This window comes from Myiozetetes cayanensis, unplaced genomic scaffold (assembly GCF_022539395.1).
Source record: "Myiozetetes cayanensis isolate MyiCay16 unplaced genomic scaffold, myiCay2020 scf6-25, whole genome shotgun sequence".
NCBI lineage: Eukaryota > Metazoa > Chordata > Aves > Passeriformes > Tyrannidae > Myiozetetes > Myiozetetes cayanensis.
This window is the reverse complement of record NW_026087853.1, coordinates 8,496,483-8,513,633: the sequence shown is the minus strand read 5'-3', so window position 1 is coordinate 8,513,633 and position 17,151 is coordinate 8,496,483. Positions and strand designations below refer to the sequence as shown.

The 17,151-nt window shown below is 37.9% G+C and overlaps 1 protein-coding gene across 6 annotated transcripts in view; it reads right to left on the bottom strand.

Annotated features, from left to right (window-relative positions):
* CDC42BPB (CDC42 binding protein kinase beta) overlaps positions 1 to 17,151 on the bottom strand; it is a 95,322-nt gene that overhangs the window by 43,898 nt on the left and 34,273 nt on the right. For all 6 annotated transcript variants that reach the window (XM_050335421.1, XM_050335420.1, XM_050335423.1 and 3 more), the window contains exons 3-6: positions 11,432 to 11,515; positions 7,861 to 7,956; positions 3,363 to 3,511; positions 29 to 122 (exon numbers count right to left, since the gene is read on the bottom strand). In XM_050335421.1, the coding sequence (XP_050191378.1) occupies positions 29 to 122; positions 3,363 to 3,511; positions 7,861 to 7,956; positions 11,432 to 11,515 (423 nt within the window). The remainder of the gene's footprint in view (positions 1 to 28; positions 123 to 3,362; positions 3,512 to 7,860; positions 7,957 to 11,431; positions 11,516 to 17,151) is intronic.

Genomic DNA, 17,151 nt, shown 5'->3' with positions numbered 1-17,151 from the left:
ACCCAATTAAGTTTTGCTTCATACATACTGTGCCATCTTCACTCATTTTCAGACAGGACCCGAAGTCTGCCAGTCGTATGTGGCCGTTCATGTCCAAAAGAACATTATCAGGCTTTATGTCCCTGTTAGAATAGAAAGAAAAGATTTAAGCATATAGTATTAGCTCTGACTGTAAAGACTCATCTTGCATAAGAATAACACAGAATTTTAGGTTGGATACCCACTGATGGAAACTCTTTTAATTGCACTATTTAATACCCTCTCCTCCTGCTCTCTCCTTCAAATTTTGCACACAATGTTGAAGACGTAGACTATATCAGATTTTTAAGCTCAAAGTTGAACTCTCAGTTTTCAAATAACCAGGTAGACCAATGACAGTGAGTCTACTAACTGTGACAGATATGCAGTTTACACCATCAACATAATTTCAAGATTATATGCATCATAATATATTGTTTAGAGGCAAGAAAAATAAAAGAGAAAAGACAATCTTTTAATCAAATGTTGGGGTTTTTTTTGTCAAGACTTATAACTGACTTCTTATCTAGAACAATTTTTTACTGCAGGGAATTTAGTTCAGTATTTCTGTTCACCAGTATTTTTTATTTGCTATTCAAGTCTTTCTATACAATACTGCACAGCACATTTGCTTCTAGGAATACCTAAGGATCTTTTCATCCTCTGTACAGGCAGCAGTTGCCCTACAAGCCATTGAATTCATCCAGTTCTGGGCTCAGGGCAATACTATTTCAACAGGATACAGTAACATTAGAAAGTCTCCAATGTCAATCTGCATCTTTCCTGTTCTTACATAGATAAAGCTGGGTATAAAATTATATACAGCACAATAAGGCTACTAAATTACACAAACTAACATTCCTGTTTAATTCTAGCTTATTGCTTGATATTCTTTTTAATATCAGGAAGGTAACCGAAAAGGATTTACTGAAAAGCATATTTATTTAATTTTGTCCATCAATTAATGACATTTTATTTCATCACTTTGCACTCAAATTCATATGAAGTGAAGTATCAGCAAAAGATCAGTCGTTCAGACATTCAGTTGTTGTTTGTTTGTTTGGTGTTTTTTGGTTGGTTGGTTAGCTTGGTTTTGGTTCTTTGTTTAGTTCTTGTTTGGCTTTGTGGTTATTGTTGTTGTTTGGTTGGGTGTGGATTTTTTTAATTAATAGCCTTAAAATATCCTAAATTATTTAAGAGCACCTAGTCAATATGTTGGGAAGTTGGTAAGAAAGGAAGAAAAGAAACAGGTGCAGAAAGCAAAACCAACTCACTTATCTACCAACCCTACAGGTTAAAAAGGAGAAAATCCATGTGTTCCAAGGTAACATATACCAGTCTCCTCTCTTCCTTTAGACAACAATACCCAGGATCAGCTTCCAACATGCCAGCACACTATAATGCCATTTTGAAATATTATTTTTGATCAGAGCTAGCCAAGAAAAAGATAATCAACCCAATAAATGTGTTCTTTTGGGTGGGGGAGTTTTTTGATATTATGTTAATTCAAATAATACTATCTACTAGTAATAAATAAAATCACATGTGCTTTACCTTAAACCTTTCAAAAGTGAATTTCCAAATGCCACTACATGTGCCCAAAACTTTAAATACTGTACAATACCTTCAGCTTAATCTTTGAGGAGGAGACTAGAATTACTAGGAGTAAAAAACACATCATGCTCTAATACACCTTCCACCTACACAGATGTGGAAACTCACAATGTTTGATTTTTAAGGTGATGAATTCCAGTTTCACACTTGAGGAGACTTGTAAGAAGAACTGTGATAGGTTTAACAAAAGGTCCTCATATGTGTAAAAATCCTGCCAACCTGATACATTTTTATTCAACACAAACTTACATTAACCTTTTTTAACCAAAGGTTAATGCTCTGCAATTAATTGATGAAATGTCACTAACACTGCTGCTCGTTAGCAATTAATACAAAATAATAAATGCTAATCTATGCCTGTCAACATAAATTTAAATGCATTATTTATTTGTGATAATACAGAAAAATATGTGCTGATGAAATTAGACTATGTCACTATGCTTTCCCAATAAATTCATTAGCCATTTTGTACTTTTAAACTTATTCTATACATTTCAGTTCCGGATATTGTCAACATTCTGATACAGTCCCATAACCACAAGTCAAGCTCAATATTTGCAGGGGACCATGAAAGCTAATATACAACTATACATTCATTTGTTTGTTTTCTAAAGAACACTGCTCACAGTGCCATTTGCAGCATGAGCCAATCTCATGCAACACTTCTCTGCTTCACACTCAGATCTCACTTGCCTCAGGGACCATTACTGCTGTTCAGAAAGGCTTAATGCCTCATCTCTGAGCTCCACTGTTTCCTATCTACAGCTAACAGGTCGTATAAGCCTTTAAAGGGTCCTTCAAACCCCTCTCCAGAGCAATCATGCTCCCTCCTAATCCATTCCAGTTGCCAAGCAGTAATTTCTTGGGCATTCATACATCTCCTATTCAAAGCATATGTTTTGACCTCAGAGTCATCCATTCCTATTGCCACAACAGATATTCACTCAGTCCCATGAAAAGATGTAGCTGGTCAGTTAGTCAGGCCACCTTCTTCAGAAATGGACGCAAGGTGCCTCTGGTAAACTTCTCGGAGGCTGTAACATCTAAAAATCCCCACATATTGTCCGCTTTTACTCACAGGAGTTTTACAGAGTTTATATATCTTTTCTAATTTTTCAAAACAGCAAAGCCTGAACAGAAGAGTTCAAAGCATTACAGTTTGAGAACTCCCTGTGCTTTTTAAACATTAATTGTATCGTTACAAACCACAACCTAAGTTTACACAATGATAGTCACTGATTCAGAATACACATCCTGTGTACAAAAAGAATTAGACTGGTACATGCCCACTGATTACAAAAACTGTTTGAGATGACCTCAGGTAATCAGATGCACTGATGTTATCATATCTGTGCATAAAGTTTGCAGAATGTCTAAACGTCTGTATAAAGTTCAAACTGTTACAAACTGCTTCAAACTTCTAGGTTGGCTTGGACAAAAGCAGATAAATATTCATTAAGTGAACTGAGAATAAGTCAAGAACCCTGATTAAAAATAGAAGCTTCAGTAAAAGGTTAGTCAGATAAATGTCACTGCTTCAAATATCAATCCATCAACACTTGATATTTAAAATGTAATAGCTTATACAGCTATTATAGAGTATACAGTAAGCATGTACCCACAGCAGCTTGCCTGTGGCTACTGTGATCATTTGTGTATGTAGCAGTATCTTTAGGATTAACTCCATATAACTGCACATATATTTCTTGCCAAATAAGATGGTATTTTACCTGTGCACATAATGCAGTTCATGTATGGAATGTATAGCAAGCACCATTTCACCAATGTAGAACCTAGCCATATCTTCTGGAAGCTTGTCTTCAAACTTACTGAGAAGTGTCAGCAAGTCACCACCAACATAGTAGTCCATCACTAGATACTGAAAATGGAGAAATAAAGCAGTCAAGTACTGAGAGACACTTGGGAAGAGGAAAGCCTGAAAGTTCATCACTTAACCCCCCCAAAAAAACTTTCACTGCTTTTTTTCTGTGCCTGTGGAAAGCAGTCAAAATTGGTGATCTTCCATTTTAGTTTTATTTGCTTATTTAGTATAAAAGATACCATATTCCTTTAATAATCACAGTAAGAATGACACATCAGCATTTAGTTATTACCATAAAAAACCTCCAAACAAGACATGGTAACAACAAACAAGTAAATCAGAGTTTATTTCTATCTTAACTAATATCACTCAAAGAAAATGATCTAATATCACCACAACTAATGCTGGTTATCAACTCTTTAAATGAGAGATGATGGAAGAAAAACCCAAGTATAGTGAAAACCACTATTTGATGCAGCTTAGTCTAAAATAAACATTTCATTACTTACTACTTTTAGTTTTGGATATAATTTCAGTACTACTAGTTGTTCCAAAAGTGGCATTTATCACATCAACATCTTCAAATACTCATCTTGGCACATTCCACATCATGGATGCATAACATAGCTGACAGGAGCTTGATGACACTATACATTACAGATGCCCATGACAAGCCAAAAGCACTGTCAAGCCAGAGGTCACCAAAGTGGGAAATTTAAAAATCAAAGATCTTTTGAATATATTTCAATGAAAAAGTAAAGAGCCTCCTAGGCCAAACAGCCATTACCCTATCTAGGGAAAGGACCAATACTGAAAGGGTAACATGAAAGAAAAGGACTCAGGTGTGCTATTTGTTTTTCATACCACAAAATAAGGATTATGGTTTAGTTATCTCCTAGCAACAGCCACCTAAATGCAGACCATCACTTCAAGTATTATATCTAGTACTACCAGTCTTGAGCCATTTTGTTCCATGTTTCCCAAAGTGATTCAATATGTGGGTTTAGGAGTAACTTTGCTTATTCTGGAGTTAAGTTTCCAAAGCAGTCATGTTATCTTTCTCCTCAAAGTAAAGCAACCCAGAATCCACTGTCCCTGCTACAGATTCATCTACCATAAGGGAAGGAAATTAAAGATAGGAACGCAAAGGAACATAAAGTGCAATACTAACCATTTCCTTACTATCTTTTAGCTTAAACAAGCGACTCTGAAAGGTGTAGGCTTTGATATTTTTCTCTATCTTATTCAAAGTACAGCTTAATCTGATACGCAAATTTCATCACTTTGATCAAAATCAATCTGCATGTATTGCACCAACGAACTTCAAACGTGATGAACACTGTACACATGTAACTTTTAAGTTTGAAAACGAAATGCCACAGACAGGAACCATCGATCTTCTAAAAGGGGTATTGTCTTAAAGTATTTTCCTTCAAATTCAAGGCAAAGAGATCTTACAGAGCCTTCTGTGGGAAGTGAAATATCCTGCCTGTCAGATAAAAGGTAATGCACTTCCCTCAGCACCCAAAGTATTTATAACTCAACAAGAACTCAGTTGGCCCATGAAGCAAGGAACTTGGATCAGAGAAAGATGGAGAGACCTCTTCTATAAGAAAGTCAAATTTTATTCACCTTTCAATTCAGAACAATCTACTTGCCAGGAGGTGCTTCTCCATTCCTATGGGGTTAAAATAAAGGCTATTCTGATGCTGAAATCTAGAGGCATTGCATTTCCTCGAGGGAATTGACTACATCAAACAGGGTGAGAGTAGTTAGAAATCAAAGGAAAAAAGGATATCAAAATACTCTTATGAGTACTCACAAGCCTTTAAGGGGCTGACAGCAGAAAAACATACATGCCCCTTCATCACAACTGAGACTGGGAAAGAAAACTAACAGATTTTAATCTGGAAGAGATGGAGAACTTCAGGTCCCATACAAGTTTCTAATTTTCATGGACTGTGTTTCACCTACATCATATCTGCCTCAGCAAAATCACCAAAGACTTACTTAATCCATCTTGACTCAAGATATCTCTATAAGAGCTTTCTAAGAACTAGAAGAAAAAGTCACGCTAGCATTCTCATGTATTGTCACATTTAAGAGCTGCCTGTTTAGAAAACAGTAATGTATGATGTATTTGCTTCAAAGGTTTTAAAACAACAGAAGCAGAACCAGAAAATGAACTCCAGAATATGTATTTTGTAGAATTTTGTATTTCTTGCTTAAATATAAGTTCTGCATTATCAAATGCTCTATTAATATTAAATAGAGCCTATAAAACCCCAGTTACTTTAGACTCTTCAAAGGCAGGTACTATTTTTCTACTTTAACATCTTACCTTCTCTTTGTCTCACTCTAAACCCTTTGTCATGCAGCCAGAGGAGGCAAAGCCCGAGGTGTGGGAAGATACCAAGGCTCTCTCCCTGCTTCAGGTTTGGTTTAGGTAGTTTGGTATTTAAGAATCTCTAGCTATAAAGCACAAATATCACTGTGAGGAGATACTGGAATCTCCAGCTTTCTCTTTCAGAGGGCCAGGTTGGAAAACCTGAGCTCTGTTGTCTGTTGTTCTGTTCTCAGCTTTGTATTCCATTCCACAAGGATCACAGATGAACAGCACAGATAAAAAGTAAACCAGATCTGCCCAGGTTCTGTAACAAGGCAGCAGTCTCCGGGATGAGCAAAAATGTGGCTACAAACTTCAAGCTCAGAAGAGAATCGAACAGAGATCTTTCAGCTCCTGGACAAGCATTAGGCGGGATGCAAGAGAACTTTCTGCCCAGGTTTTTGGATGAATTTGTTTCCTAATGTGTTTCACCTTCTCTTCATGCATCATTTACAACAGTGACTGAGATGCAGATCCACTCCATCTGTGAGCACCACACATTTACAGGAGATAGATGCTGAGTAACAGACCAAATTGGAAGGCAGCACAAGCAGAACCAGACCTCAGGCAAGCTGCGAATCTGTTGACTTTGGCTGCTGGGCAGAGCTGTTGCTTTCTCAGATACTGGATCTTAAACTACATGCTAGATGTCTATATTCTGCTGTCAAGTGAAACTTCAACATCTAAGTGTTTCTGGGAACTTCAGGAAAACAATTGTATTTATATTGATATGTCTTGCTTGGAACTGATTTGTGTAAGATGGTATTAGATCCCCTATTGCTGTCATTACTATCACTTGCTATCTTGTACAGCTAACAATTTTTCTGGATTAGCTCTGTTCTTACAAGCTACTTGGAAATACAAACAGGATGCTTTACGTTATTTTTATGCAAGTCTGCAGGCTGTTTGGTTCTGTGGGAATTTGAAATTATAAGCTACCTACACAAGGCAGTGCCAGAGATAACCAAACTGTGAGACATTGAAAATCTGCATCTATCACAAACCATTCAATGGAAATAGCCTGTAAAGGAGGGCCTAAGACATGACTACTTATTTTCTTACAATGTGCTTGTTATTCTAAAAATACTTTAAACTTGATAAAGTAATGTGTTTTGGTTTAGTATTTGTGGAAATGAACATGTGTTTTCTAACTCTTGCTTAGCTCCTGAACTCTTTGGCAGCCTTTTATCAACACATTTTTCCTTATTTATATTCATGACTTGCTACTGTGGTACTATCTAAAAAGTGTTAAGAAGGTGAAAACTTTTACACTACAACTATGTCAGTTGTTACAGAACCTGCAGGTTTGCAAATCCGGCCTCAAGTAGCCACATGGAAGCTGTATGGTTCAGCATGTTGCAGAATGTGTCTTTGCTCCTAACCAGTACTACTCTCCTGTATTCTGTGACTAACGTCAACACAGTTTATGTTACAGTTCTAGTAACCCATCATTAAAAGATGTCATAAGAGTATGGACTTTCTTTATAAACGGTTGCTAAAGTCTCTCAATCTACTGAGATGACCCATCTGCTGATTTAAAAACATACTTTATAAATACTTGTAAGAAATGGGGCTTTTTTTCCCCCTAGGGCTTTTAAAATACCAACATTTTAAATTACTTTTGCCAGTTTAAAACTGCTTCAAAAGACATTCTGAAAGTTTAAAGTAAAATAAAAATATTTCTCACTTTCACAAGAGTTAACACCTCTCAAATTATTTAATTGCAACCTTATCCAAAATATTAAACTTGAAAATGTTATTTTTTATGCAAAGGTAGATTATTTTATTTAAAATGCTTAACTAAAGCTCTACATACTACATTACTACACAACTTTCTCACTCTCCTGGAGTTACAGTTAGTCCCTTTGAAGTTTTTCTTCAAGGAGAAAACAAGAATGTTGAAACACTGCTGTGAGGCATGAGGTGGACTGATCTAATGCACTAATATCCTTAAAATATACCAAAAAAATAAAGTTCTTTCACAACCCAAAGCTTTTATTAGATGATGAATCAAACATACCAAATAGTTCTCATCTTGAAAGGCATAGTGCAACGTAGTAATCCACTGACAATCTCCATTCACCAAGACATTTCTCTCCTCTCGGAAGCAAGCTGTCTAAAGGAAGAGAGGGGGGAAAAAGCCATTGTCAACATCAACAAGCAGTTTTCACAAGATGAATATATATGGATGTTTTATGGGATTATTTCAAATTACTGAACAGAGGTCTCTATTCATTGGAATTCAGTCTGCACAAGTGACAAGCCAAGGAATCTCTGCAGGCTTTAGTGAGGCATTCAGTCACTCTAATCCTGACTGCAACTTTAAAAAAAAAACCAACAAACCAAACCCAAAAAACTCCACATCAACACACAACACCCCTGCAAACACCAAAAAGGCCACATGCCAATTCAAGTCAACACTAAATCTTTGTTTCATAAAGTATTTTTAATGCCAGAAAATGACAACTTGTCACTGCCATCTGTAGCAGAAAGATAATGGCTCTAGGGAAGTAAGTCTGGTTCTTCTGATAAAGACCTTTATAAAAACAGTTTCATGTATACTTTTATTACATTGCAGTCCCAGTTCCAGACACTGCTAACACATTATAGGAAATAAGCAGATTTTACTATTACTGTCTTATCTTTGTCCAGTATAATACATTTTCATTTTCAATAATCTTTCCTCTACTTCAAACAGCACACTGCAACACTTCAAGAGAAGCAAGCTCTGTGTAACAGGTTTTCTCAGCATCTTTACATAAACCCGGTTTTCATAAACTTCAAGTGAGTGCTCCTTAATAAAAATATATTAATGTTTTTATTGGATCAAAACCATCAAGACACAGACCTTGGGACTCTTCCACTACTTTCAGTTCAGAGAGGCATTACAGTAGATTCAAGTGTTAGGGTTCTAGACAAGAACTGACTTTTTTTTTGTCATTGCAATTTGTTCAGATGTCTTAGAAAAAATATAATGGAAATGTGCCTGGGGAGACCTAGCCTTACCATAAATGATTGCACCTTATAAAGGTATCCTGACCGTTTTTCCCCTCGAAGGAAGTAAAATTCCATTTACATTTCTACTGAAGAAGACCATGCTGTGGTCACATTGTAAAGCTAGTAATCACTGGTGCAAAGAGAAATAAATTGTAATTAAATGCTGAGTGGTTTAACGGTTTATGAATGCAAGGCCAAAGGAACGCTCAACAGAAAAGTTTGGCAGCTACAGCAGTTCCAAGTAATCCTATTCCCTTCCCGCAGCACCAGAGCACAGCCCTTCTCAGATCTTCTGGCACCACGATGTGAGGAGGTTGCCAACACAGAAAACTAGTTTGTTTATTTTCAAAGACATCAGTTCCTTGATCCTGTTCACTTTGCAACCTCAAATTGTGAGGGAACGTTATGAACACTAAAAACCCAGCAATGCTGCTGTACACTGTGCATCGTGAATTCAGAGTATAAAACTCTCTTTCTCTGCTTACGCTAGCTTAAAAGGCCTTGAGACGTGACTTGAAAAAGCATGACAGGTTACCTAATAACCCAGTCAGGACTTATTTGGAACTGTCAACAGTAATACACTAATGACTATGTATTTCGCTGTCAAAACAATAAATACAAATTGTCCTTATCAACACAGATGGCATGCCAATTTTGCTTGTAACCCATTTATCAGGTGATGTCAGGTGATATTCACTAACCTTTCCTGTATTTTAGTGGTTTCCAACCATGTGGGACTTTTTTTTTCTTGCAGCTAGTACATGAATAAGCAGTATTTAGATAACTTCTTGCTATGTTTAGTAAGTCATACACAACAAACATAAACCAGTAAAACAGCATGCTTCTCAGACCGCTCATACAGTGGATAATAAAACACCTGAAATCTGCTTTTCAGTGGAACTGCCCATTTAAGAAGCTGCTGTATTCTTGCAGGTTTCATTTTAAAAATAACAAGTTTTACCACACTTGGGAAATTTTAACACCCAGATGTTGTATGAACTTGATGTGCAGGTTATAAAGTCTTGCTTACCCAGAAACTGAATAAGCAAACTGAACAGGAAAAGACAAAGAGGCCAAGCAGAGAAGACAGTTCCTTTATTGCCCTTTGTAGATGTGAAAAATGAGCAGAAAGAGAACTTTTTTGGACTGTTATTTAAGTGTGTATTGGGAAAACCTATTGCTTATATATTTTTCTTCGTGGTCAAACCTCTTCCACCTCATGCCTATCTGAGAAGGTAAGAGTTGCATGATTTGAAGACAGTTTGTAAATAGCTGTCTTCTCAGGACATCTCTACGTGCAAAAGCTGCAGCTATTTAGACTGGCCATTTAATGAAGCCACTTAAAAAATTTTTAAAGTAAGCCACCATAGCTGTATTTCCATGAGAGTTTGGGAAATTCCTGCAAACATTTCTGTTCAAAATAATTCTATACTGACCAATGAATGAACACAGTTGAAACCTGCATAGAAAGGGCTCCAAATTTCCCTCATACAGGGAAAGGCTTAATGTAGAACCGCTGATGCAGCACAGCCTAGAGTGTGAAATCTCCTGACAGCTCAAAGGAAAGCTGGGCTGCTGCTGCCTATAAAGAAGTGCATGGATGGACGGAGTGTGACTAAATCAGGCAAAGGCAGTGATGAAGAGGGGCTTAACAGGAGGGAGGAGATTTTTATCACAGGAAAAGAGCTGGCACTGACTCACTGAAAGGAAGGGAGGCACTAGGAAGGGCAGGTTGTGGGGGGAGGAGGTGTCAGGAAGGCGATAGAAGAATGGAACAGGGAAGGGTCAGCAAGCTCGGTCCTCAGCAAAGCAGCTAGTGCTCACCCCTTCATAGAACTCCTGCAAGTACTGATGCACTACATGTAATTTCTCCTCAAATCTATTGCTGTTAACTTATATAATATTACATTTGCCATAAGGTTTTCCTCTACTGTGCAAGCGTAGGTATCCTAGGAATATCTATCCTACAAAGCTGCTTCCCACTGTGTATTCTTTGTAGGTCTTTTCCGCATCTGTGAAGTACCCACTCCCATTTACACAATTTGTTGTGACAATGTACATCTCCTTTCACAAAAAAACCCCTTCTTAGACAAATTTACCTTCTTAACGTTTTGTTTTACAATCTGAATCTCTGATTCGAAAACATTTAGTTACAGTTTCACTAGTTATACAAATCCTTTTACAAACTGTGGGATGCAAAGCTCCTTAATGTATGCTTTCTGAATGGAAGAGAAAAAAGACCTTTTCATAATGTTTTTGTATACAGCTGTGAATGTCACAGTAGCACCAATCTCAGCTTTCATGTAGTCTTTAACTTGCCTTTACTGTAAACAAAAATCTGGCCAATAAATTCAGGGTAAGAACTAGGGCAGACTGTCTGGTAAACGAATACAGAGTAATGCTGAGAACAACAGATGCCTGGAAGGGACTGTCAGACTTGATTGCATTAAAACAGCTTAAGGAAAAAAAAAGAAAAAAAAGAATGAAGCTCCTATGCTCATGAAATAATTCTTCCTAATCTGGAAGAGCTTCAATGTAATCTTCCTAATGTAATTTTAAAAATTCTCTGCATTAAAAAAAAACATATTACTTACCTCTGCCCTTTTAAGCATTTCCCATTTATTTAGAATTTTCATTGCATAAATGCGCTCTGTACACTTCATTTTAACAACCGCAACCTGAAATAATAAGATATTTTTATTTAACAGAAGCATGGTCAGAAAAATACAGTTTTCAAACAGCTTAATGTTCACAAATCAACAAAATAAGTTACTCATGAGTAATCAATTGACACATTGATAAACCCCAGCTTGAGTCTTTGCTCCTTCTATATTTCTCCTACATTAATACTCTGTGCTTGATGCACCATGTGTGGTCAAGTGCTCGTGATGAAGTACATGGGGGATGATACAGGAGGAGCACGAAGCTTTTCATATGAAGATGTGTAGTAGAGCTGCATTGTTTCCCAAGAACAAGCAGGGCTTGTAGCCAGGCCTGCAGCCAATGGGACAACATTTAAAAGGGCAGCCTGGGAAAACAAGAAAGGCTGCTGTCCATAGAAATACACTACATTTGACTAATTTGTTTTCACATTTCAGGTCTCAGAAACTTGAAAGATATTTGCAAATTAGAATGCTTTTGTGTACTGTATGCAGATACTTTAAAAGAAAAAAATAATCATTTATTTATTCACCATTTTGCTTGTAGAATTCTACTCTGCATCCTGTGCACTAGATTTGCTTACACTTATCTATTATGAACAGCAGCTGTGCACATAGCTGTAACAGTGGAAGAAAAAACAGAAGACTACAAAAACTTCAAGGCTTAAGAATGCAAAGACTTTATTTTGACCAACACTTGTATTCTCCCAAGACCAAAACTAATTCTTCTTGTGGTAAAGCCATCCTTTCCACAAAATTCTTCCAGCTGGCAAAAAAAACAAAACCAAAAAACAGGCATCATGACTAAGACAGCAACATTTTCACAGGACTATACATGGACTGCTTGAATATTTCTACTGCTTGTCAGCTCATCTTTACTTCAGAAGCAGAAAACCAACCAGCTTCCAACAGAGCTCTGAATAGCCGTGTGAAAAGTAACAGGAATGACATCAGCTTGCCTCTTCTGTTGCTTAAAAACCCTTATCTACAAAGGATTCAGGAACTGCAGCAGCTTTAAGATGATGCTGACTACAAAAAAAGGCTGGAATAGTGCATCAAGCAGAGCAACACTATACAAAGCCTTAAGTCTTGAGGAGGGAAGAAGGAAATGTAATACCTCCCTGCACCTTAGCAGTAAAGAAGCTTCAGATGAGGGGCAGGGGGATTACTGCTTCTCCAGTAACACAAGAACGGGATATTCACATTTAGACAGACACCTCACCCTGCAGGTGAATATCTAAAGCCTTCCAGCCATCAGTGAGTGAAACTCCACTCACTGGGTCACATAATGGACGACACCTTGTACACACCTTCACAGAGTCATGTAATGGAAACACAGCTCTGAGAAAGGTCTCACAGGTCCCCACTGCAGGAAAGACATGGGAATCTGGCCCTAAGCACGGCTGGGAAAGGCACGGCACTAAGAAGCAGCTTTTATAAGTGATATAGAATATCCACAGCTACATTACAACCCCAGTGCCTCCTGGCCTACCAGCACCTCCCGCAGACACTGCTTATGCTGCAGGGGAAGGATGAGCAAGACAGGAGTGTTTCAACCAAACAAACATTGGTTCCTTGGCACATATGAAAACCCTTCAACACTGACCTTCAGCAATGGCTTAAAATGTAAACAGCCTTGCTCCTTGCCTCATCACAGCTAAAAGTCATTGTTAACAGCCTCTCTCCGTACACTTAATTGGGTCATTACCCTGATCCAGCTGAAGGCACGCTGTAAGTCAAACAGCACGTTAAAAGCTTTGAAAACCTGCAAGATGCTGACTACACTTCTTCAACTATTCCAGGCAGAACAGGTCGACTCAGGAAAAGCCCCCCCTCCAGAGCAAGGACAGAACAGCACAGAATGCTGTTACCTGCTGCAGAGGAACAAAGGAAGGAACCCTCTGGGGCAGATGCAGTTTGCAAGTGCAGCTCTGCGAGCCCTGGAGTAGCAACACTCAAGTTTCACTACAGCACAGCACTAGAACTGCTCAGCTATTTAATTACAAATACAGTGCATGAATCCGAACCCAGACAGGCATCTACTGCACTTCATCTAAGGCCACCACTGTCCGAAAGCACTGCAGGATGGTGCAAGTTTGCAGCGTGCTCAATTGGTGAGGAAGGATGGAAGCCTGGAGTGCGGGAGGACAGGCACAGCTGAGGAGCTTTGCAAATGTTAGAACAAAGTAGGAAATGAAACAGGCCTGAAAAAAAGAAAAGAAGAAAGGATGCCAAATCCGTAGGACCAATTTGGCGATTCCCCAGTTGCTAACTATATATTAGTGTTATTTATTTTCAACTGAAAGGACTGCTTAAAAAAGACCAATTTAAACTTTCTGGAGGAAGGTAATTGTCTTCTGTGGAAGAAAAAGTAGAATTCATAAAAAGAAAGTTGAGTCATATTTTCATAATTAAGTGGTTATCAAGTTATGACACCAGTAAACACCCTCTGCTTTAGCTGTAAGGGGAACAGTGTGGCAGCTTCTTGTGTCAACAGAAAAATTAACTGAACCATACAGCAAATTAGGTAATTCCCCAAGAATTTTATCCCTGAAAAGAAGTCTGAGGGAAGATACCTCACAGAAGTGACAAAATTTCTGCCTGACTAGACATGACTCCTCAACCAATTCCAAATCATTAGGGTTTTTTTTAAGGAAAACAAACAGAACAGTGTAATCCAAACCTCCTTGATGTCTGAACTGAAACAGGGAAACATAAGTAAATTATGCCCTGATAAACTCATTACTATTCATCATCATGGCTAGGCTTCGTGAACGAAGATTTGAGAAGGGCTCTACCCACGCTTGCTACAAGCGCGCTGATGGCTAAAAAGGCTGATGCAAGATAGACAAGTCCGGTTGCAGAAGGCACAGCAGAAAGACTCTCCAGGTGATATCGACGAGACGCGATTCTTTCTGCATTGTCTTTTCACCTCGAATTATATGCAAGAGTACTTACAATAATGAAAAAAATCCTTTCTTCTATAAAACACCTCAGCATTTCCTTTGAGTTACATTTTTTTTACTTTCTTCATCAGGTGGCAGTATTTCTAAGTTTACTATTGGCACTTACTTTGTCTGCTTCTGAGATGGTGCAGTGTTGTTGTTTCTTCTTAGTTTTGTATTAATTCCTCTTTCTCTGGAGTACCTCAAATTCAATCACAATAACCACACTGACCACTTTGTGAGATGAGAGACCTCTTTTACTGCAAATGTACTAACCATGCAAGAGATCTGGTTTTAAATATGCTGATTCACCACATAAATATACTGATCCACCACATCTACTAAAGTTGGTGTTCAGAGATATTCCAAAGGACACAGATTTGTAAACTGCTACAAATGCCTACTTTAAGAACAAAAGCATCGCTTCTATCTTCAGAGCTTAAAAGTCTACTGGCTTAACGAGTGCCCATGTTATGCACAGACCAGGATTTAATTTTGGTGCTCATTCTTCATTTCCAAGGCTAGTACAACTTACACTGTAACAGAACTTAAAAAAAAAAGTATGTTGAGAATAATGAAAGGGAAAAAAAAATGTACAAGCAGAGGTATAATAAAAGAAGAAGAATCTTCTGAAGAAGAAGATTTAATAACCTAAAATATTCCAGGCCTGAAAGAGATAACAGCTATGATGGATATATAAAACCATGAAGAAGATGAACAGAGAACAATAATTTGCTGTTTCTCATAACACAGAAATTGAAAAGCACCAAATAAAATAAAAAACTAATAAGATTAAGGAAGTATTATTGTCACACAACAGTTCTGGAACTCAGCCACAGGCTGCTGTGGACACCTAGCTATTCAGAAAGTATTTAAGTACGTACATGCTTAATACCTGAGTAACACACACAGCAGTGAGGGTCTCAGTGACTACTGACTGCTGGGTTAGGGAGTCCCTGAACCCTCAGCTGCTGGAAACTGGGAAGGTTCAGCTCTGCTCTGTCCTTGGATTTTGTTTCCTACACCTCTGTACCTGACCAAAGGGATGGGATATGGGCTAACACTTTTGACCCGGAACAACTAACTCTGACACTTGTCTCAAACCAAGAAAATTAAAACTTAGCCACCTTGCATTTCATAATGCCAGGCTGGAATGCAGCATCAGGGGTTCCGAATAAACAACAATCACAGAGAGGTTTGGTAGAGAGATTTATGTGATTCTGTTTGACTAAGTCTTGAAACACTGGTGAGGAAAACTTGTAGATGCAAGGGTTGCCCCACCACTGCAATCCCTCCCCCCTTCCAGGCACGTCTGTATGGGTTTACTGTCTGAGTCATTACTATCTGTTGCGATTAGCATCACCGTAACTCTCAGGCAACAGGAACACTGCAATAAAGATCAAGTATGTTTCCTCGAGGACCTCAGAAAGTCTAATGAATCCTAGTGCCTACAATTCAATCAACTTCAGACATATTTATGTCAAAAAATATTTGAGCATTGGTGTTCAAGTGCAAGTGAGATCCAGCTATGGTTACTACAGGCCACAACACCCAATCAGATTTGTATTACTTCTGCCACCTGTTTTATTACCGCACTTTGTGCCTCAAAGCTCTGTTTCACTTGTACTGCAATAAAACAAAATAAAGAACCAATATAGCTAAAGTAACTTTTCTAGACATTGGCAAGAGTTAGTATTTTCCTTCTTGAATTGTTTTATAGAAGTATTTTGTTATGTTTTGATCTTCAAAACCCACTGAATACTGACACTTAGGGCTGCACTGTGCAAAAGTCATCCCAGGCCAATTTCCACCTTTCCTCATGCCCAAGTGAAACCTACAGGGTGGGAATCTGAGCCAAATCAGCCTCTACAAACATGACAGAACTTCCCACCGCTGTACTTTGCCCCCCGAGTGACATGATCAGCATTAGTAAGCAGCATCAAGTTACAAATTTTCTTTTATGTAAGTGGTAAGTATGGCACAATAAAGTGCAGAAATAATTTAAATGTTAAGACTGGCTTTCCAGAAAACAATTAAGATAGTTAACAAAAAGACTTCTTGGAAACCATGCTGGCATTGGTTTCTAAGCAAAGATAAAAAAAGCTCACTAGGGCAGTACTCATGCTCATGGCACTTAAATTTTCTGGTAAAACTTATCCTCAAGGACTGGACTTTAGTAACAAGCTGAAACTCAAGTACAAAATGTTCTCAGCTGAAAAGAAGAGGAACACAGACATATAGGTGATAATACTCATGCAAACAGCTCATAATAGTAAGTGGTTAAGAAAAAAGGCAAACTTGATTTTGGAATTCACAGGCAGATAGATACACACCACTAGGGATGGGTAAACATTACTGCCTTGTAATACAAACTCACTGGAAACCCCACATACAGCCACACCTCAGAAAAATAAACTTTATCTGGAGCAGGTGTGAAAGAGGACTATTGAGATGATCAAGGAAATAAAGAGCCTCTCATACTATTGTGGGAAGAGAGGAAGCTTTACTTGTTAAAAAAAAAAAAAAAGGTAGATGTTATTGTTATCTACAAATAAAATTGGGAGGAAGGACATCAGTAATGTGGGTGATAAAAGATCTGCTTAGGCTAATGGACAATAAAATTACACGGATAAAAACAGTGTAAAATACCATGAATTAACCTTTGGCAGGAACTTGGAATGGCTTTAGACATTTGAGCAGAGATTTTAG